This window comes from Pleurodeles waltl, chromosome 7 (assembly GCF_031143425.1).
Source record: "Pleurodeles waltl isolate 20211129_DDA chromosome 7, aPleWal1.hap1.20221129, whole genome shotgun sequence".
Lineage (NCBI taxonomy): Eukaryota > Metazoa > Chordata > Amphibia > Caudata > Salamandridae > Pleurodeles > Pleurodeles waltl.
Window position 1 is genome coordinate 1,148,218,969 of NC_090446.1, and position 27,689 is coordinate 1,148,246,657.

General features: G+C 46.4%; 1 protein-coding gene across 1 annotated transcript in view; it reads left to right on the plus strand.

Moving 5' to 3' along the window:
* AANAT (aralkylamine N-acetyltransferase) overlaps window positions 1-27,689 on the plus strand; it is a 50,065-nt gene that overhangs the window by 18,018 nt on the left and 4,358 nt on the right. Inside the window, exon 2 of the mRNA XM_069200227.1 lies at window positions 13,414-13,730. Coding sequence (XP_069056328.1) covers window positions 13,574-13,730 — 157 coding nt within the window. The 5' untranslated portion in view covers window positions 13,414-13,573. The remainder of the gene's footprint in view (window positions 1-13,413; window positions 13,731-27,689) is intronic.

Sequence of the window (27,689 nt, forward strand, 5' to 3'; positions counted from 1 at the left end):
ATCACCACACTCTAGTTCAACTGTGCCTCTTATTCTTGTCAGACTGTGCCTGTCCCCTTCTCCACTATTCCATATTTCCGATGCTTTATTTTTGCTAAAAAAAAAGGCTCATCGTGGCTCCTAACTTTCGGTGTCCCTTCCTCCTTTCTTCAATCTTGTTTTGTTAAAAAGAAGCTATTACAGACCCCATCACCTACTCTGCATCCATTCTGTCTCATCACACCCCTTGTACACTTTCCTTTGCCCATTGGTCATGATCCATGCCTTAAGCTGGTGCCTTCACTTCCTCCTTTGCATTATTCCAGAAAAAAAAATCACAAAGATCACTATGCCACTGTCTTCCTTCACAGCAAAAGAAAGCTTGTGTCTCTCGTAATGTTTAATAATCATCCAACCAGTTATTAGTTTTCCATATTGTAAGTAATTGTACTTATAGTGTCACTTGATGGCCCCAGTGCATTTTGGGGTGAAGGCCCTGCTTCAGGGGCTCCTATAACTAAACTCTCATTTACACCTCACCATATAAGGTGTCTTGTGTGTACAGACATGCCGAGTGCAATTACTTGCAACATGAAAAACTTGTCAATGGTTGATGATTATTAATTCTTTTCATTCAATCAATCAATCAAGTATTTGTAAAACACGACTTCTCACCTGGGGGGGGGGTCTAAAGGTCCTGATGGGAGGATGCGGGTCAGTCGAAGAGCCAGATCTTGAGGTCCTCCCTGAACTGAGCCAGCGAGGGGGACTGCTTGAGGTGGTGTGGCATCGTGTTCCAGGTCTGAGCAGTGAGGTAGGAGAAGGCTCTTCCTCTAGCTATTTTCTTCTGGATCTTAGGGATGGTGGAAAGGACCAGTTGAACAGAGCAGAGTAGCCTGGGGGGTGGATAGGAGAGGTTGTGGTTGAGTAGGCAGGTCTGCTGTTGTGAAGGGCCATGTAAGCGTGTGTCAGGAGTGTGAAAGTGTTGCATTTGTAGCCAGTGTAGGTCTCTCAGGTGGCCAGAGATGTGACTGTGGCGGGGGATGTCAAGGATGCCAGGGGATGTCATGGATGCGTTCTGTAAAGTCTTGTTTGGAGTTTCTTGTTGATGCCGGCATAGAGTATGTTGCTGTATTCGAGTTTGCTGCTTATGAGTGCATGGGTAACTTGTCTTCTCACGTCAATGGGGATCCACTTGAAAATCTTCTGGAGCAGGCGGAGTGTGTGGAAGCATGAGGATGAGAGAGCGTTGACTTGGCAGGCCATAGAGAAAGAGATGAGTCAAGAATGCATGCATGTTCGGTGGGAGATGGGGCAGTTCCGTGGGTAGCGGGCCACCAGGAGTCATCCGAGGTGGTTTGGGAGGGGCCCAGGATAAGGATCTCTGTCTTATCTGAGTTGAGCTTGAGGCAGCTGTCTTTCATTCAGTCTGTGACTGCCTTCATTCCATTGTGAAAGTTGCTTTTAGCTGTCAATGGTTTGTCGTTGAGGAAGAGAACCAGCTGTGTCTTGTCAGCGTATGAGATGATATTGAGCCTGTGGTGTCTGACGATCTTGGGGAGTGGGGTCACGTAGACATTAAAGAGGATGGCACTCAGAGAGGAGCCCTGCAGTACTCTGGTTTCCGTCGGTTTCGAGGTGAAAAGTGGGAGCCTGACTCTCTGGGTTCAACCGGCGAGGAAGGAGCAGAACCACTCCAGGGCTTTGCAGCAGATGCCAGCGTTGTTTAGTCTCGTGCACAAGGAGGTGTGGGAGACGTGTCAAAAGTAGCGGAGAGGTCGAGGAGGATGAGGGCAGCTGTTTCACTGTGGTCCAATGGGGCGCAAATGTCATCTGTGGCTGCTAGGAGTGCGGTTTCTGTGCTGTGGTTGCTCATGAATCCATATATTGAGGGATATAGGATGTGGTTTGTCTTGATGAACTCAGTGAGCTGTGTGTTGATCGCTTTTTTGATTACCTTGGCTGGAAAATGAAGCAGTGAGATCGGTTTATAGTTCTTCAGCTCCGTTGGATCTGGGAAGGGGTTCCTTAGTGGGGGTTTATCTCTGCGTGTTTCCAGTCATCCGGGAAGGTGGCAGTCTCACGGAGCAGTTGATGGTACAGCATAGTTCATGTGTGATGGTGGCACCGGCTCGGTTGAAGATGTGGTAGGGGCATGAGTCCGAGGGTGCCCCAGAGTGGATGGTACACATGAGCTTCAGGGTGTCTTTTGGGGTGAGGAGGGTCCAGTGGTTGAGGGTCGTTGAGGTTTGGAGTATGTGGTAGTGGTGCTGATGGGCGGAGGCAGATCTTTGATTGCGAATCCTTCGTAGATGTCCTGGATTTTTCAATGGAAGAAAGTGGCGAGGTTGTCACAGTGTTCTTGGGAGGGGCGGGTGTCTGATGTCCGTGCTGGGTTTCACAAATTCTTTGACTATGGTGAAGAGTTCCTTGCTGTTGTATGCAGTGGCGTTGATGCGCTCCTGAGTGGCTGATTTTCTAGCTGATCTGATGAGTGGTGCGATGTGACAGCGTCTTTGAAAGCTTTGTGGTCTGTCGTGCTCTTACTGCTTCTCCACTTTCTCTCGAGGTGTCTGCAGGCGCTCTTGGATTCTTGGAGGTTGTGGGAAAACCAGCTGGGTCTCCTGTGGTGTCGACTTCTGGCGGGTTTTCTTAGGGAGGCTAGAGTTTTGGCGCAGTTGATGATCCATTGGTGGAGGTTGTGGGCCGAGGCATTGGCATACATGGTGTCTGACAGTGGGGACTGGTGAAGAGTGGCGGTGAGCTGGGCTTCAGTGACCTTGGTCCAGTTTCTGCAGGGGCGGTGGGAGTGGTGCCATATGGTGGTCTTGGTGAAGGAGAAATGGACGCAGTGGTGGTTGGGCCAGTGGAGTTCGGAGGTTTGTGAGAAGGAGATGTGGATACCAGTGGAGAAGACAGGTTCGAGGGTGTGTCCTGCTGTGTGGGGAGGTTGACCAGTTGTTTGAGCCCAAAGGTGGCTAGGTTCTCCATGAGGGTTGAGGTGTGTGGGTCGCTGAGATTTTTAAGGTGAAAGTTGAGGTTGCTGAGAAGGATGTAGTCCTTTGAGGCGAGGGCATGGGGAGCGATAAGGTCAGTCAAGGCTTTGCTGAAGTGGGGGGGCAGGGTCCGGAAAGTCTGTAGATGAGGGTGCCTTGGTGGGTGGTGTTTGGATTTGTCTGAATCTGAAAATGCAGGTGTTCAGCGACGGGGGATTGACATTGATGAATGTTGTGAGGCAGAATGAGTTTTTTTTGGACAATAGCAACACCTCCTTCTGGTCGGGGATGGCAGTGGCGATGTCCGGCATTGAGATGGTGGTAATCCAGGTCTCAATGAAGAAGGTGACATCGGGGGGACGGAGTCGAGGAGATCCCATACTTCTATTGCGTGCTTGACGAGTGAGCGAGTGTTGAGTAGTATGCATCTGAGGTGTCCGGGTGGTCTAGCTGATGGGAGGTTTGGTGTGTGAGGGCAGGTGAAGGTGCAGTTGCGGCACGAGAACGGGCCGTGAGTGTCCTTAGGTGAGGCATGGTGGCATGCGGTGGAGCCTCCAGTGTTGAAGGCAGCTGGCGTCGTATTGATGGATGGTGGGAGAATTAGGGTCCATGGTGCTGGGCATGGTCCAGGTGCGAAAGGGGGCAGGTGGGCTTGCCTTTGGCATGCCAGATGCGTCATCTTTGAATACAATAGTATGATTACACATGCAAGGCTTATAGCTGTGCAGTGAGAGACACAGATCATTGCTTGATTTGAGCTTCAGAGTCTAGTAACCTTGTGTCACTAGCAAGCTCCAGAGAAATTAACTGAAATCAAGAATGTACTTCCAACAAACCAGAATGCAGCACCCCGGGTCTTTATTCTATGGACATGTGGCGTGCATAAACATAGAAGCAAGAGTGGCAGAGGTGCAGGCTTCGTTTATCTATGATCATTTAGACATTGCAGTGTTGGGTGACAGCTGAATGTGTGGATGATGTGATGTTGTCATGTGGAGAGGAGAGTGGTATCTGCTGCAGTGCAAAGGGAGAGATGGTACATGAGTACCTGAAGGACTGTGTACCAATCCGGAGGGTGCTCAAGTGTAGTGTTGGTGCTTTGATGCCTCACTTGGGGTTGTACTACAAGTGAGGCATCACTTGCATCTTGTGTGTATGTGTCGTGTTTACTTAGGGTGTAGCTTGCCTGTTTGAGTGTTGTGTGTCCTGGCCACCTTGTCTGAAGTACTGCATCCCAACCCGGGGAAGGGGGTTACCTCTGCCATATTTTGTTTGGCTCTGAGCCTACATCTGGAGTTGTGTGTTTTCAGATGTTCAATGCGCTCTATTATTAATAGTGCAATGGGGACCAAAGTGGGTGCTTGTTCTTCACCCAACAGCACAATTAGGCCAAGTTGTAAACCCACTTACTCCCATCAACCCAGCCAGCATGATACTATCTTCTTACAACTCTGTATCGCTTCATGGCATCCTTCATGGTTTTTCTATATTCCATTTGACTTGCCATTGGTGTGACCCATAGTTCCTATATTAGGGCGTCGTGCCTTTACTCAACTGTCACTCAGCTATCAAGCAAGCAACCCTTTTTTCTCCATCACAACATTAATTTGACCGTTTGAATAAATCTTGCCTATTTCTTGGCTTTATTCACCGGACTCCCTTGACTATGCGGTGGCTGTGTCTTGAACAACACTGGTACCTCACAGGCTGCAGCCTGTAATTGTACTTAAATCTCCAAATGATGCTGAGCCACCCAAAAAAAACATGAGCCGAACCATGTGTATATCCTGCTCTGGTACAGCCACACCAGCATTCAATACCCTGTCAGTTTCCTGTCAGTTTTATCCATCTTAATCCAGCCTCTCTCTGGTGTCTGAGTAGATGGACTCTTACTCACCTCTAGCCTTGATTTCACTAACTTGTTCTCCTAAAATATATGCAGCACAAACTTCTGGTGTGTTTTGTGTGAGGACTAAGACGTTTGATATTTTGTCAGATAACCGAAGCAATTATATTCACTATTGTGGGTGGATTATAACGTTCATTAAAAGTGTCTCCGTTTGCAGCACTGTTTCCTAGTCTCCTTCCCAACATTGATGAGGGTTTACCAAACTTGGAGTGGTACTGGAAGTGACATAATACAACCTTTGACCTCAATAACATCACAGGAGGTAATATCATATGACCTTTGACCCTCACTCTTCCCAGTAAGTGGTGTTAAGAACTCCATAATAAGCCTACGATTAATATACCAAAACAATAATCACTAACAGGGATATGTGTCTGTTTTAGATACCACCTATATGTAGGGTGCCCTGCTTTCTGTTTTATTGTTTTGTGGATTTCAGGAGTGTTTTCTCAGTGTTTGTCAAACCTTTTGAAATCAGTGAGTGCCAGTGTTTACTCTGCTACCTACTCCCCGTAATTTACATACACTGTATTTTTCCAGTGTTTACAAAACATGCTGTTCATTTGCATTGATTGCTATGAATCTCATTATTCATTTAGATGAAAAGTAATGCAGGGGCTTGTGCATGTCCAATTGACTTAGTTAGACTGTGTTAAGCATAGAAAGTCAGTGAATTGCGCTCTCACTCACACTTCATTACCCTTTCTTACATCTCATTACCTTTCTCACTCACTTTCAGGACTCTGGTTTACAGGACTATTATTGGATTAAAATAGAGTGCTATATCTAATGTTAATAAACAAAATCCTGGACACTGGTGGGGGTCATTCACCTATGCCTTGCTGAATAGTATGACGTTGTAGGGTTTGTGAACCCTCCTAGGAGCACAACACCTTTCAAAACCTTTATAATTTTGAATGACACCAAATTAATTTGTTGCCTTGCATTTTAAGGCATCTGAAATGTGATGCTTTTAGCATGCTTACCATTGCTTTTCTTCTGTCTTGCCTGTCTACATGATGGCGGTGCTGCTGTTGTGTGGACATTCATAGGTGCAATTTGTTCCCCAATACAAATATTTCCCTTTGAAGTGGTCATGACCTATTAATAGATAGTTAATTGTATTCTGGGACTTGAAATTTTGCTAAACACATTGTCAGTTAAGGGTTAAAAAGCAGAGGACTTGAAGAAGGTATCACTGAAAACAATGATACATTTTCAGCTATGAATTTTCTTGGTATGTGGAAAGCCAAGCGTCATGCTTTCACCACTCTCTATGTTCATTGTGACAGCACTCTTTTCACAGGTACCTGTCGCTACACTTTGCACTGAATGTTTTAAGCCTGGGTGTTTGTCAGTTGACTCACTATCAATACTGACTTATTAGAAAAGGGGGCTGGTGTATCAAAGGGTTTAACAATATTTGGCTTTATGATTATATGGGTTATAAACAATGCACCTTTAGTCAAAGCACACATAATTCGAAGAAACTAAAGGAAGGAGAAACAATATTTTAGTTTCATCCCTAAATAGCAAAATTCAAGCAGAATAATCCAAGACCAGTTCTTCTTACTACTACCTCGTATAACAAAATGAAATTGTGTTGGCCCCTTCAATAAAGAAGTGACTCATTATTTCTCACTTTCCTTTCTTTGAATGGCATTTTAGTTTGTGGTTGTGCAGGTATTTATCAGTGTTTATATACTTACATTGATGAGGGCTCTTTCACTTTGGTTAGTGTTTATCAGCTATTATAGGTTTACTCCTAAAACAGGATAGCCTATCTATAATTTAACTAGGGTATCAAAATTACTCTCTCCCCTATTTTGCCACCAGTGATGATTGGCTATGTGGATAATAGATGTTGGGCTATATGGTGTGCTTTATAAATGTAGTACAACTGAACAACATCTCGGTTCCTTTTACCAATGTGAAATGGTTGATAAAGTATCATCAGGCCTTATGAAATGCTTGCCTTAGCTAAATGTAAGTTGCCACACCTAAATTAAGTAATGTAGACATTTTCCCCCTCAAGCAAGCCCATCAGAACACTTCAGACGCAACATCTTATCAGCATTTCACATGTAACAGATTTACGATTTAGCATAAATGTTGTTGCTTGCAAGAGCTTTATCCATTGAGCAATTGCACACCTCTCTCTCACACAAACACATCTCTCTCACAAACAACAATATTTAAGAGAGAACTTCTCACATGCATCCAACATAGTACAGGTATTACAGCCAGCAGCTAGTTAAATCCTGGCAACATTTTCTGCAAAACGTTGCCTCATAAAAATTAAACTCATCCAATGCAGCACATACATTTAATATAATCTGACAGCAGACACTGTCAGTACTACATCCCACACATACATACAACAGACCACATTAAAGACCTCGAACACAGCATAGATGTACCATAGTTGACCTCTGCATTGAAGCCATAGGTACAAGCCATAGAGATGCACAACACACTACTGAACACACTAAATAGAATGGCCTTGTTACAACCCATGTAGCACAAACCAAACATATTGTCTGACATCATGTGGCACCTTACACTAGCAACTACCAAGGTTTTCCACACAGAAACACAACAGAATGTACTTCATTATTCCAACATTTATTAAAAAAAATACATTTGATAAAAATTGCAACACACATTCAACATAGCACAAATGTGCCTGGCAGCTAGCTATCTCTCTTTTTTTCTTTAAACAAATCTTATTGATTTTGCAAGGTTAATCAAACATTGGCAGACATTTTGCATGAGGTACAACACATCTTCCCGTGGGTTGAGAACACTTATTTTCAATTAAATGCAAGTGTGAGTAACCAACTATTCCTGCCCCCTCCCCTTCACCGTGCCCCAGTGTATTTATTTTATTCAGAATAGAGTTTTCATAATTTAAAAGCATTAAAATGTATCCCAATCATACTGAGACTTAGCTAGTCTACAATCAGTTTATCATCGTCAGGCCCCTAGATTGAAGGGTCCTCGCATGCTAACGAATCATTACGAAGTTGTGGATGGCGAATTAGCGGGGGGGTTGTCTGGTTGTTTATGCTGTTCTACCAATCGTTCCCATTCCCTGGCCACTTTGAGGGATCCTTGACTCCAACTGGCCTCCCGGAGAAGTACTGCTCCCTCACAGTCAGCCCACCTTTCTAATTCCCTTCTCCATGTTCCTAGCCTCAGGTCACTTATCAATTTCCAATTTCTAGTGATTCTCTCTTGGCCGGTATAAAAGATAAGTCCAGAAACTTATTAGTGACTTTCAACTTTGATATACGAGGGAAGTTGCTTAATAAGCAGTGGGCTGGATCACAGGGTATTCTCCAACTATTATGTCTATTGCAGCTAGCTATTTCGTTGCTTCCTACAATATTAACCATTAAAAATATAACCACATTACAAAAAATAAAAACACATTAAGCAAAATGTAAAACACACAGCCAACTTATGATCCAATTTCTTAAGCTTGCCACTTTGCATCACCAGTACACACAACCTGACTGTGGGCCAGTGGGGCTTCCAACAACCTAAGAGATTTGTAAACAAACTGTAAAGGCCCCGGGGTTACTTCTCTCATGTTGCAATTATACTCTGCACATCCCTAGTGATGGAAAAAATACACGTATTCATAATAGCGTTCAGATGTGGTCTTCAAGAAAATCCTTGGCCCAAGGGTAAAGAGAGATCCCAGAGAGCTCACAGCATTGCCACGCCATACTTGTTGGGGAGGTGCGCCATACTAATAACAAGATATAACAAACACCCCCAGACTGGAAATATGTGTGATTGTATGTGGGTATTGTATAGTGTGAAACTAGCTAAGAGCCACGGAGAGCTGTGCAAATTGGCAGCAAAAAGTGCAACACAATTCAAGACAGTTTATAGAGTGGAGAGAGTGGCGGGCTTCCAGTAGGGTAAGTTGCTATAGACAGCTGTAGAAGTCAGTAGGGAGGAAGAAACTTTCTAAGGTGTCTTTGACGAGATGGTATTCAGCTCTTTCATGAATTGGAAACGGATGGGGTGCTCCTGATGGTTAGCTGGATGTGGTCAAGATCCTCGCTGCAGAGATGGAAAAGGCCTGTTTCCTGGATTGTTGTTTCTTCAATTTCTTCATTCCCACCCTGGCAAAATTTCGGCGGTGGGTGTGTTGGTAGCCACAGGAGATGGTTAGTTTGCCAGCCATATAGGCTGATGCTGGAAGGAGCTGGCTGTCAGACTCCAGCTAGCCTCACATATGTGGGAAGTAAAATAATAGTACAAAAAAGAAAAGTCCAGTATGTTGAAGAGTTGTGTGATATTCTGTGGCTAACATAACCGGGAATGCCATAGTTGTGTGGAAAACGTATTGGTAGAAGGTGAAGCACGGTATTAGTTTCACATGTGGGGGCTGCCAGATAGAGCCACTGACCTTGATGCATCTTAGCTCCTTTATGGATCTGAAGAATAAACTGCTGGCTGGAGACAATTTCCAGTGCTGTTCCGCATCTCCATTTACATCAAGAAGGCCACATGGCCTATGTCATCACTATTTCAATACCCTAAAAAACTGCAAGACAAAACTAGTACAGTGATTTGAGTGGAAGGTGAACGGAGAATGGCAGAGTGATGGGTGAGATCAACCTAGACTTCAGTAAAACCTTTAACTGGTGCATGCAGAAGGCACATAATCATGTTAAACAGACTCAGCACAGGAGCCAAGTGAGTGAACTGGATTGAAAACTGACTAATATATGACAGACTGATCAGTTCTCAGAGTGGGGTCCTTGAATGGGTGATGCTGCTCAGAAGCTGGAAGGTGAGATTATAACATTGATATAACAGTCTGTCACTGGGTTGCAGCATTAAAGGGAGTGGAAAAGATTAGGTGGGTGTGAATAAGCCAAAAGAGAAGGCTTGTGGTGGAGAGGTTCAGGGTAGGATCAATGTGATCGAGTGTTAGGCATGTCTGCCATAGAAACAGGATAGGGGCGGGGATATGGGAGAGGTTTCAGAGCAAGTAATACTTTCTACCCGCAAAGAGGTAGAGCTTCACGTGCAAGAGGCAACAGGGGCAGATCCCAGGGATCCGGAGAACAAGGTAGGTCCTCCTATTGGTTTTTCCCAACCAAAAGTAGGAAGACTACGATTTTTTGCTCAAAATTGGTCAACTATAACAAAGGACGCATGAGTGTTAGAGACTGTAAGAGGATTTAAAATACATTTCTGTCAAATTCCATCATTTCAGGATTACCATCAGAGAGCATTAGCACTGAGTCAGGAACAACTGGCATTGGTAGATGCAGAAGTCTCACACATGTTGCTCAAAGGAGCTATATGCAAGGTCAGAGACTCACGAAGAGGTTTTGTAAGTACTGTTTTCTTGAAAAGATGGTAAGAAAAAAGGACAAGGATTGGTGATTGGTAATAAATTCAAAGGGGTTGAAGAGATTTCTAGTTTACAGACAATTCAAGATGGAAGGGATCCATCTTCTACTAGATGCTTTTACAGGAAAAAGACTGCCTAGAGAAGTTGGATCTAAAAGTTGCCTACTTCACAATACCTATGGACTTAGACTCACAAAAGTATCTGTGGTTCAGTTGGAAAGGTGTTTTGTACCAATTTTGCTGTCTTCTGTTTAGTCTGTCATCAACCCATTGCTGCTTCACCAAAGTCCTACACCCTGTAGTTGAGTTCTTGAGAAAAAGAGGGACACGTATAGTGATTTTTCTGGACAATATGTTACTGATGTCTCAAGATCAGGGAGAATTGTTGATGCACATGACATGGACAAAAGATCTCTTGCAAAGCCTAGGCTTCATTATCAATGGAGAGAAGTCAATCATGACCCCCACACAGAATCTAGAATTTCTGGGATTCCAGATAGACACCAACACAACTCAACTGTGTCTGCCATAGAAAAAGCTGGCAAAGATCAAAAAAGAGGTATCTCACATTTTAGGTAAGGTTGTGGTAAGTCTGAGGGACCTAGCAAGGGTGATTGGTCTCTTATCTTTGTCCATTCAGGCAGTCTCCCCAGGACCATTGCAATACAGGGCTCTCCAGAGACTGAAAACAATGGGTCTGAGGAGAGGTCTATGGTATGTGGATACGATTACCCTGTCCAAGGAAGCTTGAGAGGACCTTCAATGGTGGTTGAACAACCTGGACAGCAGGATAACATAAGCTTTTTTTAAATAATTCTGCTAAAATGTTTGCCATCATGATTTCATCCGCCTCCACGGGATGCAAATCCCTTTGCATGTACCAACGTACCCATACATTCCATGCACTCCTATATCTTTTCCTTGTTCCAGGGGCCCATGATTCATATAATAACTCTGAAGTTTCTCCAGATAGTTCTCTGAAATGCTGGTTTCTCCTGAATTCTTCCAAACTAGAAGGGTGAGCACCCCTGACTCCACTAAAGGATGTTCTCGACCGTTTACGTCTTTCAAGAGTCTTTTGCTTGCCTCTATCAATAATGGATCCTCTATTACCAGCTCCATCACCTATGGATACCATGCCTGAGTGGTCCAAAACAGAGTTACCAACAGTAACTCACATTTCTGTCTCCTCACCTGCATTACTACTCTCTGAATCATACAGGATGGAGGTAATGCATAACCTAGAAAATTCCTCCAATCCAGACTGAATGCATCCACCGCTTTCGCTCCTGGATCCGGGCGCAAACTCACATAATTCTCCAGTTGGTTTGTCAAACAAGAATCAAAAGCATCTATCTCTAATGGACCTAAAAACCTGGCTATCGCCTGGAAAACTCTTGGCGTAATCTTCCAATCGCTGTAATCCCACATATAACGAGAATTCCAATCTGCTTTTGTATTCACTTTCCCTGGTAAATATTGTGCTGTTACCTGTATATTTTGTTCCATGCAAAACCCCCATAATCCCTTTGCTAACTCAAAGTCTCTTTGATCTGCTGCCTCCTAACTTGTTTATGTGACAGCTGAAATGTCCATTCTCAAAAGGACTGAACACCCTTTCAGTTGATCTCTGAATCTGCGAACTGCCAACTCCCCAGCTTTCAATTCCAAACAATTTGTGATCCTTCCTCTTTATAATGCTCATTTCCCTCCTGTCAATTGGTTTTCCATTACTGCATCCCAACCTATTGTACTTGCATCTGTTTCTAGAACAAAATCTGGCGTTGTACCAAATATTGCTCTCCCATTCCAAGCCTGCAGATTTTCCAACCATCATTTAAACTCTTTCATTGAATCCTCTGAAATCTTGATCTTGTCCCCATACCACAATCCTTCCGCTAAAGCTAAATGCTTGACTTGTTGAAAAGCTCTGTAATTCAGTGGTTCTGGCAAAATAGCCTGAATTGAAAATGAAAGCAAACCAATAATCCTTGCCAATTCTCTCCAAGTGATTTCCTGTTTCTTTAATACACTCTTTATCTCTCTTTTTATAAGAGAAATCTTCCTTTCTGGCAGCTGTAATTGTAGGAGTGGTCCTGGGTTGTTCTGTAAAGGTGCCTAACCAATGGGATGGCAGCTACACTCTTTAGCAAAAGGGGTGTTGTGTCAGCATTGTGCACAGCACTACAGAGGCTATACTTATAGTTCTGTTCCCATTCCAGATTTGGAGGGCACAACTCCTGATGCATGGGAAAAGATTGGAGCCCACCCAAATGTGGCCAGCCAAAATAGAGCATAATTCAAATAGCGCATAATTCAAAGGGAAAATGTGGAGGAGGCTGGATAATTTAATATATGCGAAAGAGAACACATTTCACAGTCGAAGGCTAATGATCAAAATATCAAATTGGAAGTAGGGAGGATTAGGGGAATTTTAAACAGAAACTTTTTCATTGAAGGGGGGTGAATGCATACAGTCATGCCTCGAAGACAAAAAGAGCAAATAAGTTGAAAGCACCAGAGATTAAAAGAAGGGAACAACAGTATATGGTAAGCAATGGTAAACCTGGAGAAAAGACAGACCCAGTGGAAAAGGGGGAGGGATGGGCCCATCTGCCCTGTATTTTCTGTCAGATTGTGAGCGCCTACACTTTCCGACTCTGAGAGCAAGGGTTCTGCATCTCACTGGTCATAGAAACATTTAGCCTCTGGTACCGTGCCAGGTGCCTCCGAGACCAAGAGTGGTACATCACGTTGGTATCAAAATATGTACATTCTGGCACCGACCCAAGTGGCCCTTTTTGAGACTACGAGTGCAGGTCACCATCCGTAAAGGCACTTATCCTTTGCCCAGTCGTTACTCAGCTCCACCTCTTGCAGCTGCGTGCTCCTCCGTCTCTCGCATGTGTTTGTTTGGTTATTTATGTTTGCGCTCTGAAACAAGTGAACACAGCTGTCGATCTTTGTTAATGTTTTAATTGCAGCAATAAGTAAAATGTGGTGCCCATCAATCCGTGCCGCTTGCAGCGATGAGTCAGACATGCGAGCACTTTAGGGGAAGATGTACACGTGTGCAGGCATGTGAATACAGGTGTATATATATATATATGGTGCCCCTCTGTTCAATCTCTCATGTTTTTCTGGCAGGTTTCTCTTTGGCACCCCGAAAGGTCTGACGACAGGAACTCCAATAACGGTGCGAGAAAAAGAGGCCAGAACGAGACGGAGTCAAATTGAGGCCTGGTGTCTACTGTCTGCCCGCCGAGAGGCGTAAGAGACACTCCCTGCTACTTCCACTTGAGGAAAGATGTCCGTGCTGAGCGCCATTCCCTTCCTTAAGCCAGCCCAGCTGCGATGTGCGGCCAGCTCACCGAGCCGGCAGCGGCGACACACACTGCCAGCTAGCGAGTTCCGCTGCCTCACACCGGAAGATGCCATCAGTGTCTTTGAGATTGAGCGAGAAGGTAAGGCCCTGCCCTGATACCCATGGGTGCCGATTCCCCAAAATGCCAGGGGTAGTGTAAGTGACATCATATGCTCTTTGACCTTAATTATGTCACAGGGTGTGATGTCACATGACATCACAATACATGTAGTCACTCTCACCCCGACTCACTCATTTGGACTCTCTTGTTCACTCTCTCACTCACAAATACTTTTGTCACTCACTCACATTCACACACATACATACACAAACTATCCTACATACTAACATACATGCTCACACATACACTCAGTCACCCAAATTCTCTCTCACGCACATGCACTAACAAACTCAGCGGCGGCCACCGCAGATCTCAATGGGAGGGGCGGGCAGACCGGGACAGTGGACGGGGGTAAAATAAAAAAAATAATTTAAAAAAAAAAAACGTACTGCTCCTGACTCCGCCTGTCACTTCTTTCCTCTGCTCTTCTGGTATCCCAGCAGTCCCTAGGACACCAGCATGGGCTCCCCATGCAATCCTGGTGCTGCTGTCATGCTAGACCTAGCATGACAGCAGCACCAGGATTGCTGTGAGCGGCTTGTTCTGCCACTCAGACACTGCGTGGGAGTCTGTGCAGTTTCTCCAACCCAGCTGTTTAACACAGTCGGGTGGAGAAACCTAAGTGCGCATGTGTATTTGACTGGCCTAAGACGGCCGGCCAAACACCCATGTGAACTTGAAGGAGTCACCCCTGCATAAACTGAAAGTATTTTAATTAACTTACCTAAGATGGCAGTGAAGGTTCCATTCCAGATGCTGCTGCTCCCCTTTTTTTTATTACATTAATAGTGAAAGATAGATCATTGATCATTATTGCTGTAATAAAAGATGAGTAGAAAGAGTGGCTGGATCCTAAGCTGGTAGTGCGAGCCACAACTGTGTTTTTGGCACTAATTGCTCCACCCCTGGACCAGTGGTCGCAAAGGCAGTGACAGGGATCGCGAAGGGCAAGCCAGAGGTCGCCGCTGTGACCTCTGGTGACCCCTTACTAGCGTCCATGCTAGCACTCCTTCACCTCCTCCGGCGACGTCCTTTCCATTCCTGCTCTGCCAAGCCACAATGATCGGTGCCACTCCCAGGAGTCTGAGCTCATCCTCACCTCTGCCTCCTGGTCGTCTTCTCATACTCACACCAGTTGTTTACCAAGGCTAGTAGATCGTCACGCTTGATTTATTGTACTTCCGTCCCAAAGCTGACAAGTTTTCAGTTAGCGTATGTCTGACATTTTCTTGTGTGAGGTGTGCTCATGTGCGACATTGCCACATCCTGTGTGTGACATTTTGAGTAACACTTATCACCTCCCTGCACCAAATGCTCTTGGACAAATCCTTCATTTGTCTCTCAGAAGATACAACTCAGACCTCTGTACCCACAATAGTCACGCTGAATCGCCCCTTTTTGGCCGTATTTAGACTTCACAGTACAGAGCCCCGAATTCCTCCAGCATTCAAAACTGAGAAGCCTAAACACAAAGAGCTATGTGGATGGAGTGCCTTGTGTTTTTGTAGAGGCAGCTACTTGCCAGTTCGCTATACCCACCCCAGCTCATCAAGCATGCATGTAACCCCAGGCAATATGAGCATCAGTAACAGCAGGATGGAAACGTATTAATGGACCCACGCTATTATAACGGTCTCTGGCTTTACGGACCACAAAATATACATTAATAATTTAACCAGGCTGTAATGCGGAAGGGTAATGGTCTAATGACGGCTGTCATGGGCAACACGTGCTGCCCTCTCACTCTGCCTGGGCACAAACCATCAGCCTGCCTACCCATGCTGCAGAGGCATTATAGGGTCACCGCCAGTGCTTGAAATGGAAACATTAAAGTGCAGGTACTCTGTGCCAGAGTACCTGCTTGTTTCTGAGAAGTGCCGGTACTCTCCAATTGAAAGTATTACGTTTTTCTTGAGATGTGCCGGTACTCTCCCGCTCAAAATAAAAAAGTGCCGGTACTCAGTACCGGAGAGTACCGGCCCATTTAAAGCACTACCGCCAAAAGTGAACGTCGTCCTCACTCCAACTGCTCATAGCAACCCCTCCGATCCTGAGCACTCATCTGTCTCTAGGCTCCAATTCTGCCCTACCTTATGAATATTTCACCTCCTCACTTACCCCCACACACATGCCATTACTTTACCTGGGCATCCTAACTCTGCCCGTCACTCCGGTCCTCGTTATTCACTCTTCCTAATCCCTCGCGCAGCCTTGCACTCTGCCGCAGTTTCACTGTGGTCTTTCCATTTCGCCCACAATGTACTCCTTCCTCGTTCTACAATCTACGACTCACTCGGCCAAACCCGGACTTCTTTCTTTTAATCTCTAAAAACACCCCTCACTCTGCCCCGACCCGTCACTTCGTTACTATCAAGCTACAGTACTTGTCCGCTAGTGGCGTAACTTACGAAAAGGGCAGTGGGAGGGACGGAGGGGCTGAAAAGAACATGGAGAAGGGGCCCCTCCGGGGTCACTCAGGCCAGGTGTTGTGCTGAAGGCCCCCCCTGGAGCTCGGGGGAGCCCCCCCCCCCCCCCCACCGCGGGGGTCTTTGTTACGCCACTGGTGTCTCTCACCCCGCTCCTCCCTCTCCTTCTGCCACTACATCTCCGTTCTATTGATAGGCTGGCTTTCTACGTCACCCTTCATTTAGCTGCTCCCCTTCAACCTGCCTCTGCCCCCTCACTGTGGCTTCCACCTTATTATGTCTTATCCCTCAATCTTTTCTTACCCATGACCTGCCTTATCACATACCACCCACCCTTACTGCACATATTCTCCTTACTGCATATATCAATCAATCTGATCCTTACGTATCAAGTAGTCCAACTCGCTCCATGTCATGTTCCATGCACGTCATGTAGGGGTCCCTGCGATCCCTGGCTTGCCCTTTGGACCCTTGGCACAGGCTTTGAGACCCTCCTGGCCTCACAGGTGGCTAAATCAGTGCCAGGAAGGCTCAACTTAACTTGTTTTTGGTCAATTTTTTTGTTGCACTAAAAGTGAATATTATATTCAGTGCTTTAAATGGGCCGGTACAGTCCGGTACTGAGTGCCAGCACTTTTTTTTATTTTGAGAGGGAAGGTACCGGCTGTTCTCAAGAAAAACGTAACGTAATACTTTTAATTGGAGAGTACCGGCAATTCTATTTTTCCATTTCAAGCACTGATTACATTATTCACTAAGAGTGGGATAAAAAATGGAGTACCATGAGCTGAAACATGACCCTATCTAGCAGCTGAGGTAAGTAGAAAATGCATTTAAATGTGTGCTGCGGCAGTGCTTAATTTGTGCTTATTGTTTCCGATGCTGAGCACCGGCACTTATTTTGAGGACTTGAGGGCGTATTCTTCTGCTTCAAGCATTTGCTGCGAGCAAAAGACGCATGGGAAAGACGGAGGAAGAGAAAAAATAAAAAGCGTCACAATGGGAGAAAGCAGAAAGCTGCAAGAGTGAGCTGAAGGTGCAGGAAGTGTCTTTAAATGGATTGAAGAGGCCCGAGACGGCTTCAGGATTAGCTGCCTCAGTATTCTGTGCTCGCACATTTAAATGCAGCAGCCCGGTGTGTAAGAGTAGTCTTTGGGCACCGGAACCTTTTTATTTACAAATTAAGCACTGTGCTGCGGGTGAGTCTGCTTATGTAAGAGCGTGTGTATATGCGCGTGTGTGTGTGTTTAACCTGTCGCTACATTTCACTTTGCTCCTACTGCCTTTCTTTCCGCTCTTAACCCCTCACCTTTCCGGACTTCCTCACTCTACCTCTCCTTCTGACTTTGCACTTTACTCGCGGTGACTCTTTCAGGACCCGCGGCTCTATGCTGCCATTCTCTGTCTGTTCCGCTTAATTTTACCATCTTATTCTGCCCGTTAATTTCAAAATAAATTCTCATTTTCCTCACAAGTTACTGTGTCCTTTGCCCCCGAACTCTGAACCCACCCTATGCTTCGTCTCCTCCGTACTCACTCTGCTGCTCTCGCACATGCGCGCTGCCTGGATGCCCAGACCTTCTCACCCTGCTGCGCTTGTCACACCTGGGACCCCCCGTCACTGCTTGTGCCCTCCTACCCTCAGCTCAGTCTCCGAGCAGACAGAGATACTACAGGCTAGTTTACTGGTCCCACAGGACTCTTCCGTCGAGCATTACTTGCCCCGCGTTGAGGTACCAGGTCACAGGAGAGTTAGACTTCCGGGTACCCAATCGGAAGCTGCTTGAGCTCGGAACTGGTGGCCTGCTACACTCGCAGCAGGTTCCAGTGCGGAGTACACCACAGGCTCCCCTTTTCCTCAGTGACTGACTGTCGTGCGAAGTCATGGACTCGTGCACCAGGCAGTGCTTTCAATAGGAGCCTTTCACCTTGGAGCTCAGCCAGGCCAGGAGGTGAGCGTTGCAATGGTGGCTAAGTCTCACTGTTGCAAAACGCCGGGTGCGTGGTTCTTGGCAGGGCTGCTCTCCTTTCTTGGGTTCGGGCCCAACCACTTAAAATGGCCTTACTCGGTCAATCTCAGAATGAGGCACGCAACTTTCGTGTGTAGCGATGGCAGCCCTGCGCCCCCATCCTCTCCACAACAATGATTCACATAACACAAAAGTGCTAATGGGTAACCCTAAAATAAACTCCCGGCCATCCGTATGGGTGACCTCCTGACCGGGTTCTGGCCAGGAGTCCACTTGGCTCCACCAGCCTGCCCCCGTGCCCCTGATCCTGTCGACTGCCGCCTGGACAGCAGTTCGAGGCCCTCCTCCATCCGCAGACACCCGCCTGCACCTCATCCCTGGTGCCTAGTGGTAGGCTTTCCCTGGTTATGTTGCGTAAGTAATCCTTCTGTGTTTTTTATTTTTTGTCATTTGTACCGCCGTTGTATTGCCGTTTATTGCATCCTTATTGTCTTAGCCATACTTTCCTGACCCGCTGTGTTTTTCTGCGCTGGTTTTGCTTAGTGTGTTCTGCCCCCGTGCCCCCCCCTGTATTTCTTCATTGCCTGTTTTTTCCTCGGCCTTGGTTTCTTCCAGCTCCGGCTGGTCACTGCTTTCCCCTGCATCCCCGCCCTCCTCCACACCCATTGGCCCTCCCTCCTGCCTCCCAGCTGCTCCACCCTCCCACCCCACCCTCTTAATGGCGGCCGCGCCAGAGGCAAGCCCGTCTGCGCCCAGCGTCTGGTCCCCCTAACCCAGATACTCCCAGACAACACTACTCAACTTCCACACTCCACTCCCTCAACCCAGGACCACTCCCCACCTGCACCCAAGCCAACCCCAAACACACACAGGGACCTTTCACCTGCTACGCTTGCTGGTTCTCCTGCTCCCCCACATACACCAGAAACACCCACACACCCCACACCACCCCCAACGCTACCCACAACAAACACTACAACATCCTCACCCACCCCAACAGACCCTACCCCCAAAAAGCCCCACAACCCTAACACACTCCACAACAACACCACCTCTACCCACAGCAACACCAAAGCCCCCCACACCAACACACCCCACAACGTTACTAACACCCCCCACACCAACACTATCACACACCACAACAACTTCCACCGCAACCACCTAAACTGCATACTCCTAAACACCCGCTCCATACACAAGCATGCCATCGAACTCTGGGACCTCATCACATCAAACTCACCAGACATTGCCTTCCTCACGGAAACTTGGATGAACCCCTCATCTGAGCCCGACATAGCCACTGCCACCCCAGATGGCTACAAACTCCATCGTAGAGACCGTTTGAACAAACCAGGAGGTGGCCTCGCCATCATACACAAAAACACCATTAAGGCCACCAGCAACACACAAGACACACTAGACAGCGCAGAACACATGCACTTCCTAATTCACATAAACACCACCACCACCCACAGAGGAACCCTCATCTACAGACCACCAGGTGCTCGCCCCCCCTTCTGTGACACCATCGCTGACACCATCAGCCCTCACGCCCTCACTTCCACAGACTACATCCTCCTTGGTGACTAACTTCCACCTGGAGAACCCCCACGACCACAACTCCACATCCCTTCTAGACAACCTCACGAACCTCGGACTTAAACAACTGGTCACATCACCCCCCCACTCTGCAGGACACACACTTAACGCAATCTTCACCTCGAGCAACCACATAACCTACACTCACACCACCGATCTCCACTGGACTGATCACCACTGCGTCCACTTCTCCAAACCCCCCACACACCAACACACCACACCCTACCGCATGTGGGACAAGATCCCCACAGAACACCTGAAAGTCCAACTCGCACAGAACCCCCCCCAACTCCGACAACCCCAACATTGCCGCCCATAACCTCACACAATGGATCACAACCTGCGCCGACTCACTCGCCACTCTTAGAAAAAACATCACCACCCACAATATCAAGAACGCCCCCTGGTTCACCACTGAACTCCAAGCCTCCAAGCGTGAATGCCGCAAAACAGAGAAAGCTTGGATACAGGAACCCTCTACCACCAACATCTCCACCCTCAAAACCACCATACGCAAACATCACCAACTCATACGCACCACCAAAAAGGCATATTACAAAGATAGCACAGACAGTAACTCACACAACAGCAAGGAACTCTTTACCATCATCAACGAGCTCTCCAAACCCAAAGCCAGCAACATCGACCCCACTCACACACAACACCTCTCCGACTCCCTCTCCAACCATTTCCACCTCAAAATCTTAGACATACACAACAGCTTCACACCACAGGCACTCAACACCCCCACCACCTACACGATCAACAATGACTCACCCCACCAACCTACTTCTCACCTGGGCCCCTACCAACGACGACGAAACCAAAAAAACAATGAATTGCATCCACTCTTGCTCCCCCTCGGAGCCCTGCCCCCACCGCATTTTCAACAAAGCCAGCCCAACCATCGCACCTAAGCTTCGCGCCATAATCAACATGCTCCTTCGACGCCGCCACCTTCCCAGACTCCTGGAAGCACGCAGAAGTCACCGCACTCCTGAAAAAGCCCAAAGCAGACCCTGATGACCTCACCAACTAGCGCCCAATTTCGCTTCTCCCCTTCCCCGCCAAAGTCGCTGAAAAACTAGTGAACACCCGCCTGTCTCACTTCCTAGAGGAAAGCAACGTACTCAACGCCTCCCAGTCTGGATTCCGCAAGACCCACAGCACTGAGACCGCCCTCATCGCTTGTACTGAGGGCATCAGAACCAGAGTTGACAAGGGCGAAACAGTCGCACTCATACTCCTGGACCTCTCCGCTGCTTTCGATACTGTGCCATCAAATACTCCGCACACGCCTCCACAACACAGGTATTCGACACGAGGCCCTAGACTGGCTTGCCTCCATCCTCACCGAAAGAACCCAGAAAGTCCGCCTCCCTCCCTTCCACAGCCACCAAGATCATCTGCGGAGTCCCCCAAGGGTCCGCCCTCAGCCCCACCCTTTTCACCATTTACATGGCCCCCGCTTGCCAACATCCTCCGACCACACGGAATTACCATCATATCCTACGCAGTTGACACCCAGCTAGTCATCTCTCACCCGAAACCCTACCACCGCCAAAGCCAACCTCCACGCTGGACTCCGACACCGCAAAATGGATGACCGCAAACCACCTCAAGCTAAACTCCAACAAAACCGAAATCATCATCTTCGGCCCCAACAAAACCATATGGGACGACTCCTGGTGGCCCACCGCCCTAGGATCCCCACCAACGCCGGCAAACCACTCACGCAACCTCGGCATAATCCTAGACCCTTCCCTCTCCATGACCCAGCAAATCAACGCTATCACCGCCTCCAGTTTCAACACCCTGCGCATGCTACAAAAAACCTTCAAATGGATTCCCATAGAGACCAGAAAGACCGTCACCCACGCACTCATCAGCAGCAGGCTAGATTACGGAAACGCCGTCTACGCCGGCACCACACTCAAGCTTAAGTGAAAACTCCAGAGGATCCAGAACGCAGCCGCCCGCCTCATCCTGGACCTCCCACGCCATGAACACATCTCCTCACACCTCAGAGCCCTTCACTGGCTTCCAATCAACAAGAGGATCACCTTCAAAATCCTCATCCTCGCACACAAATCCCTCCACAACACTGGACCAACCTACCTCAACGAAAGAGTGAACTTCCACTCGCCACCTCCGCTCTGCCGACCTCGAACTCGCCACAGTCCCCCGCATCCAGCGCGCCACCACAGGAGGCAGATCCTTCTCCTACCTCGCCCCCAAAACCTGGAACTCTCTCCCCACCAACCTCTGCAAGAATCAGAACCTCCTGCTCTTCAGGAAACACCCCAAGACATGGCTTTTCGAACAGTAATCAGCCCCCCACCCCCTCCCCCTTACCCCTGTTCCCCCTAGCACCTTGAGACCCTTACGGGTCAGTAGCACGTTTTTTTTGTTGTTTAAATTGATTGAGGAGATAGGAATACTACACATGCCATGGCAAGATAAAACATATAAAGTCTATAGTAGTATGTTGTCTGGCCAAGGTTTGCCCGTGCGAATGCCAACTTCACCATACACATTCGCTTTTTCGCTGTGACACCCAGTTTTGTTAACAAGGAAGATGACAGATATTAACATAAAGTAGTTTCAATCATTGCCGATAGAAAATGTTCCGTTCTTGGATATACCGGCATAGTACATGCATCTCCCTATTATGCTAACTCATTGTTAGTGTGCAACCTTTTTGATGTACATAATACCAGAGAGGTTAAATCCTGCCAAATCCCTAGCACGCACTGTGGGCTGAAACATATAGACATTTTAGGGAAAGAAAATGTTTCCTTTCCATTTTGATTTTAAATACACGCTGGTGACACGGATAAAGCTATTAGTCTACCAGAAGGTAGATTAGGGGCACACTTATGAAAAGTGGCTCATCATGTTATGATGCGCGACTTTTCTTGCACCCCTCCCAATGCCACCATGTGTGAGGCGTATTTATGATACAGCGCACCATGGCACACATTAGGTAACTAGCGTCAAAAGTGTTGACGCTAGTTTGGCGCTTTGCAGGATTAGTGCCAAACATTTTGACGCTAATCCTGCAAAGTGAAAGGAGACCCTTTGAAAACAATGGGAGCCTCATTTTAATGCCCAGCTTAGGCAGGCGTTAAAGATGATGCTAAAATGGGGCAGTGGAATCTCAGATACCACTGTGCCATTTTTCGGGCCTGTTAACGCTGGAACGCCTCCCATTGCATACATTATGCCTGGCGCAGGCATAATGTAGTGCAGGCTCAATGCTTGCATTGCGCCACCTTGTAAATATGGAACGGCGTTTTTGCCAACCTAACACCACATTAGCATCAGAAAAATAACGCTAATGTGGTGCAAGGTGGCGCAAGGGGCCTCTTAAATCTGGCATAGTTTCTTTCTTTCCTCTCGGCACCCTTCAGTGCCCACACCAGGGATCGTGGGTCCCCATAGCCATAACATGGCACCTTTTTTTTTTTAATTTATTTTTTTACACCTCCAGAACTCTCCTAAGTCCTCTGATGGTTGTAGCCCACATTGGTAGAATGCACTCAAGGCATGGCTTTTGCCCTCAAAAACTGAAACCAGGTCACTCTATTTGGGCTTGATATTTCTTCCAGAGTTCGCTTTAGGACTATCCCCTACCTATCCATCATCCCACCCCACGGCCATATACTTAATGGAACAGTTTTGGAGGAGAAGACAATCTTTGCTCCCCTACCCCTTCTGTCAACCATCACAGTGCATGCCCTTGCAGTATAAGGCTTATAGCAGCACATGCACACAACTCATCTGTATTACTGCGCTCCTCACTATCCTCTCACGGTACACATCATCGGCGGACAGCAGCAGTCACACATGAACCTGATGTGCATATCTCTGTCGAACTCTGTCTCCTCCACAGAGTTCCCCCCTCACTACACCAGGCTTATAGCAGCAAGTATATTTGTGGCCTCCTTGTCTCATCACTCCTTGACTTGTCCTTATCGTATGACAAGTCTGGAACAGGGACACTTAATTCCAAAATGTTCCCACCCACTCTGACACACCCTGGCTATGGGGTACCCAAATCTGTTCTTCTCAAGCAAGCATGGGTGTGAGAACTGTTTGTTTGGAACTATAGTTCCTCATGACACAACGAGCTTTCAGGTATATAACTACAAGTCAGAGCAAACAAATGGGCATGTGTGCATCCCCTGCCCCTCTCACGCATAGATGATTTCAAGGTATAGAAATAGCTATAACATTTAGGTACGCCTGTGTGCTTGAGACACAGAGACAGACACACACACAAAAAAAAAAAATCAGGCACACCTGACTGCTTTACAGGGGTCTATACCTTCTTACATATTTAATGTATCTTTTATTTGATGTTGTATATTGATGTGCATCTACATTTTCTGAAAATAGAAACGTGATGTATCCTATGCAGAGATTTTTGAAATCTAAAAACAAAGACAGAAAAAAATGATTGGAATTTCTTTGCCTCTCAGGGCCACCTGACTGTGAGGTGTGCATTTCATATGCCCTTGCTGCTTTCTACACACTGCCTTTGTGTAGTGATGCCCTTCACAAGCAGAGTAGTCTCCAGCCTGGAGTGCCCACAACAGACACACAGAGGTGTGAGGTTTTCAGCAGTTCCCTGTCATTACCCAAAGTGAAAGTGTGCTCTAGGAAGACAAAAATCTCTATGATTTGCAGCATCTCCTTTCAGTGTTTGCATTCCAGCCATTACCTTGAGCTTTAAACCACTGAACTGACCAGCTCTCCTTGCTTTATCAGTGGTCTAGTAATAACCTAGAAGTGGGCAGACTGTTTGCCTTTCTTTCTTTGCACCTCTAAAAATACTTGATATAGCACTATCTTCACATGCAAATTATGTTATTACTTCGTAGTCTTGCCTCTTCAAAAGGCATGCTATCTCAAAAACATTCTATATATTGCAAAATATCTGGCATGAAAAGCTGATTTTTACTCAAAATGCTTGATGGTTACCTCTCCTTTTCCTTTCAAATGGTTCTCTCCTTCCTTTCCATCCACTGCGTGCCCCTGTCTCTATGAACTACCTTCTGTAAATCACCTGCATGTTTGTTGTCATCTCTATTAACGTACGTCTGCAAATTTCCCACAGCTCATTTCTAAGATCACCTCTTCTTTTTTTCCAAAGGTGATACCCCTACAACTTAACGCCACCTAATCTCCTCTAGTTCATCTATTAACTCCACTAAACGTCTGCATGAACTCATACCTAACTCCTATTACTTTACCACAAAGAAACTAGAGTAAATGCATGGAAATCTTGCTTTGAGTGCACACAATGAATCCCTAGAACCACAATAACCAATAGCACTGGACTAATCAGGTTTCGGAGCAGTGTGCACGTCAACACCTCATCAGGGGTAGTAAGTGCCATATACGTGCAATTACAATTACATACACACAAGCTGTACCATCTCTTGGACACACCCTATGGGAATCAATCACCTGTGGCTTTTAGTACACTCTGCAGTTACCCCAACAAGCTGTGTCTGGGCTCTCCGGTGCCTGTCCCTGGGGTCTGATGCACACTGCTGCGCTGAACACCCACAAGATTTGATTACCAGACCTTGTACTTTTCAGACACACCCATGCTTAGGGTCAGGCATGCACCTCTATATATCACAGCTGTATTACCCCAGTGGGGTTGCTTTGATGTTCCTGCTCTCCTCTGTGAAGGCCGCTCTTAGAGACTAGTGTTAAGGTCTTTCATACAAAGCAGGGAAAATCACATACCCTGGGAGACAGGTTGTAGTATTACTCAAGTTAGACAAATGGAGCTATGTTGTAGAGACATACTCATAGCTTGCTATTCACAGCATATGATAGACACATTCAGCTTAGGGTAGGGAGACACATTCACAAATTAGGTGAGACATATAATTGTAATTTGCTAGACAAAGGTTCATCTGTGTTGGACCAACTCAATGAACTTTGGTCACACTACGTGTGCCAGTAAACCTGTGTGCACGCCTTTCCTAGAGTGAGGACACACAAACACACACATGCGCCCAGATAGACATTTTACACCAAATTCAGTTAGGTGCCCACCACTAATCCTTGGCCTGAACATAGGGGAGTAACACAGGCCCCTGCAGTGCAGAGGGCCCCAACCATTGAAGGCCCCCCCAACTCTTCAAGGGGCACTCATTTAGCCCAAAGTCAAAAAATAATGTGATATATAGAAGACTAAGGGGCCCCGGTTTACATTCTGCAGGGGGTCCCATCACTTTGTGTTACACCACTGGCTGAGTTGATGTCTCTTCTGAGATATTATTAGTCTGTTTTAAATCATGTTAAGGGGTCTTGTGCTTACAACAAGCGGCAGAGAAAATGTCTACATTCACCACTCATGAGGGGCTGGAAGCCTACCGCTGAACATGCGGCTACTTACAACTGGCTCAGGAAAGATGCTCAGTACCATCACCACATAAATGCGAAGACACGAGCCCCAGTAGCTCCGAGCACAAATACCAGCACAACTGTAGACCTCGATTAATAACTTCACATATAACCTGATCGAAAAGACTGACCTAGACACAATGAACAAGTGAGTTTGAAACAAGAGACATGCCGAGTGAGTGAACAACCATACTCGAGAGAAGCATTGGTCACCTCTTAAAAAGACTGTAGTCAGAGACACACAGAGTAGCAAAGAGGGACTCTGAACCTGATAGACCCGGAGAACTCACATACTGAAGTCAGAGCGCGGTTTAACTAGAAAGCCACACATGTACAGATACCCAACTCTACAAAGAGTGCATATTTGAGTACAACCAGAGACCAGGCAGGAGTGTGCCTTTAGAGACGTCAAGAGCATGGGTAAAGCAATGGTGCTGGTAGCTCACATCTCATCACATTTCATGCGTGTCTACCCGCTAAAAGAGAGATAGATCAGGGAAAATGTAAAGCAGAGAGCCAACCACATGAGAATGTACAAACAAGAGCAGAGCACCACGGAGAAAAAGAAAGGTTAACAAACAATCTGAGTGATATACAGTGTGATTGAAACAAAAGCACAGACACAGACAAAATGAGTCTGGCAGTATACCTATCTCTAGTTTCCTGTCAAACACAAACGAACTAAGTTAGATACACAGAAAAAGGTTACAATTTGCTGGCAAATGGATTCTAAAAACAGGTTGGCAGAAGCAAATAACCATAGAGGGGTAAACCAAAGAAAGAGTTCCACATGCTATTAAAGATACACAAGTTGTCAAATACCTAGGAGGACAGATATAAACAACTAGAAAGACTGAAATCGGTGTAGTAGACTACCCTGAATGAGAGATATACACACACTATCAAAGACAAATCTATGAAGTGCCAAATAGTCAGACCAGAAAAGTAGACAACCACAGAAAGACACACGTATATTAGGAGACCACTATAGACTCAAACAAAGTAAGAGTAATGCACAGGACATAAACATCTCAGTAACAGACCAAAACTTAGAGAGACCAACACAAATCAAGACACACACACACATTAACAAAGACAGACAGACGGAGATGATCAGGTACTCTGAACCCCAAGCGAAGCAGTCAGACAGAAACCACACATTTTGCATAATGATAGACATGCCATTAAAACGCAATGGCATACATAAAGATAAAAACAAGAAACCAGGTTAACAGGATTCAAACTAAGAAAAAGAACATGATCTAAACTTATTACCAAAGGGGCAGGCACACTGCACAGAAATAACAAAAGTACTAACCTACTACTACAGAGAACGCCATGGCTACATCCAGAGATGCACAAGAGCCATAGAACAGACAGCAATGCACAGGAAGACAGGCAGCTGAATTAGAGACAGAGCTGTAACTCAGAAAGAAGCAACCACATGGAGTGAAAAGTAGAGTAGAAAAACCTAACAGGTACAACAACAACAACAGAGAAAACCACTGTGAAAG